This window comes from Montipora capricornis, chromosome 10 (genome assembly GCF_036669925.1).
Source record: "Montipora capricornis isolate CH-2021 chromosome 10, ASM3666992v2, whole genome shotgun sequence".
Lineage (NCBI taxonomy): Eukaryota > Metazoa > Cnidaria > Anthozoa > Scleractinia > Acroporidae > Montipora > Montipora capricornis.
In genome coordinates this window covers 71,182,674-71,185,173 of record NC_090892.1, presented here as the reverse complement: position 1 = coordinate 71,185,173, position 2,500 = coordinate 71,182,674, and the positions used below count along the sequence as shown (strand labels likewise).

The window sequence follows — 2,500 nt, the reverse complement described above, 5'->3', positions numbered from 1 at the left end:
ACAAGTTAGCACTAGTTTACTAATAATTTGACAGAGAGATCTTTAATTATACCTTGTTGAAGGTTCACTGGAATATCTAGAATTTCCGCTGTTAAAGTTCAAATTTTTTCCTAGATCAATCAGTACTCCAATTAATTATTCCCTAAAGTATTTTCGTGCCAAATTTCGTTGAATTCTAATGAGGGGTTCTCGAGAAATAGGCGTATTTCCAAGAAAGCTAAATGCAAAATGTTTCGCATTCAATCACAATTTTTAACTTACTACACGTGCGCTGCAAATAACCGGGTTCTTTCGATAACAAAGAAAATCTGCGAATTGCGGAGTTATTTGCATCGTTACCTTTTCTAACATACATTTCTCATAAAAGATTAAAACCATCAAAACACTTTGTTCAATTTTGAGGAAAATAGTACAGATAGCGGAAGCATTGAGTAAATAAAATGATTGCTGTATTGAAGCCATGTTTATTTTTTTGCAATCCTTGTGCACACATTGCATTGTCTTCGGCCACCTTCAGGAGGCTCGAAATAGTTTTTCCTCTATGCACACAGATAGATATGTTCTCATGCTTTTAGATATAGTTAGGGTAATCGATGGGTATCATTGAGTTTATACACAATGCAGAAGTAACAGCTTTTGGCAAAAATTGATTGAACACTTCCAACTTTTATGTTGTTATAATATGGAGTTATCAATTCTGTTGATTCTAAGGTCTTTTACTTTACAGTATTTTAGTGATTGTTTGTGTAATTTTGGCAAAGAACTTGGGGAGTGAAGTCCCGTTTTTCCTACCAAGTAATGTTATCTCCTTACCCATATTGATAGGCCTGTTACAATTTTGTTGTCACTTGTTAGAAATGTAACGGTACGTGTGATTAGTCCCAAAAATCATAATATTGTGTACTTTAGAATAGTTTAAAAGTGCATTGAAAGACTTGCCATCTTTTGTAAGCATGGTTAAACTCCTCATCCCGGGTAAAGCTTGACAGGTCTTTTAGGAGATCAAATTGATTCGAAGAGTAAATGGGCTGAGATGCTACTCCAAAATCCGAGGGTAAATAAAGATTATAACGATAATGGTCATACTCAGTTGCTAAGGATCGACGCAGTAAATGATTTCTGCCAGGCAACTTAACATGTTAACTGGGTAATGCTTAACGGCCCAGGCCTGTTGCAAACATTAATGAGCATGGCGAGTTCAATTAGAACATTTTGTTTCTTCTTTTGTCTCAGAAATTAAGGGATGAAGTGACTTCTCTGAAAGGCATTTTGCAGGTATGAATTTAGTACTATATCTCTCACTTTCTTGGTGTTTCCAATGATGTTGCTGGTGTTTTGTTTAGGATGAAGTGGCAAAACTTAAAGGAGGAATGGCTTTAGATTTTAGCTTGGAAAAGAGCCGAGTCAAGGAAGAGGTTGGTCAATGTCATTTGTTGTTTGTTTTCAGTTCCAAGGTTTTGTTCTGTCAAGAGTCCATTATCCAAGAGTACGAATCCGGTTTCAGGTTTTGCCCTCATCAGCGTCAGAATGTGTCTATTAATGGAGTGTTTTCATGTGACGTCACGGTGGCCATGTTGGTGTCCCTAACTAATCCTCCGGGAATTGAGCTCTATTATAATGCTGGAGTTTTCTTTTGTTTCGGTGGAAAAACAAGGTTACTGATCACGTTAGTGAAAACACTCTATAGACCAAATGTTGTACCCAATTCAAATCTCCCAGGGTTACGGTTCTTTGTGTATTGTATTTACATTATATGTTGGAGTCACATTTAAATGATATGGAAATATCTGGAACAAAACGTTTTATTCCCAGAGAGTTTGAATTGGGTACGACATTGAATAGACCTTTTTACAGTTCTGTGCTCAGTTACCAGGCTTTAAAATAAAAGTGAAGCTGGAGTTGACCTTGTTTTGACACAAACCTCATTGCTTGTGTTATGTAATCATGTTGTTGTAATGCTAACGAGCATTAGCAACGAGGTTTTTATCAAAGCGAGGTCAACTTCAGCCTCTCTTTTATTCAACAGCCTGGTAACTCAGCACAGAACTGTAAAATGGTGTATTGGCCGATTTGGTCCATTGTTTATTTTCCCGCAAAACTTGGTTTAAAAATGGACAAATTCCAGACGCCGATGGGGACTTAAGCCAATTTGGGTAAATCTCACTCTTGGATGATGAACTCATATATGAAAGTTGTAAAAGTAGCATGTTAAGAATTGAGATGATCGCAGTTATGAATGTCACTGAAGCAGTAATGTGCATAATCATATATAAAAGACATAATTTAAAACATTAAGGGATCATCATTTATGATCTCTTGTAAAACATGTTACTTTCCGCAGTTCACATTTGCCTTTCGTATATAGTCTTTATGACTTCAGATCGTGTTTGTCGCAAGTCAGATCAAATTCATCTAAACGAGGTGCGTTTATCATATCTGTTGCGCATGAAAATAAAAGAAAGGTGGGGGAGTGGGGGGGTGCGTTTTTGCCCTAAATTGG

General features: G+C 36.6%; 1 protein-coding gene across 2 annotated transcripts in view; it reads left to right on the top strand.

Annotated features, from left to right (window-relative positions):
- The window catches only part of LOC138019649 (mitochondrial calcium uniporter regulator 1-like), a 14,997-nt gene that overhangs the window by 4,351 nt on the left and 8,146 nt on the right, over positions 1–2,500 (top strand). For both annotated transcript variants that reach the window (XM_068866506.1, XM_068866507.1), the window contains exons 6-7: positions 1,234–1,275; positions 1,344–1,415. In XM_068866506.1, the coding sequence (XP_068722607.1) occupies positions 1,234–1,275; positions 1,344–1,415 (114 nt within the window). The remainder of the gene's footprint in view (positions 1–1,233; positions 1,276–1,343; positions 1,416–2,500) is intronic.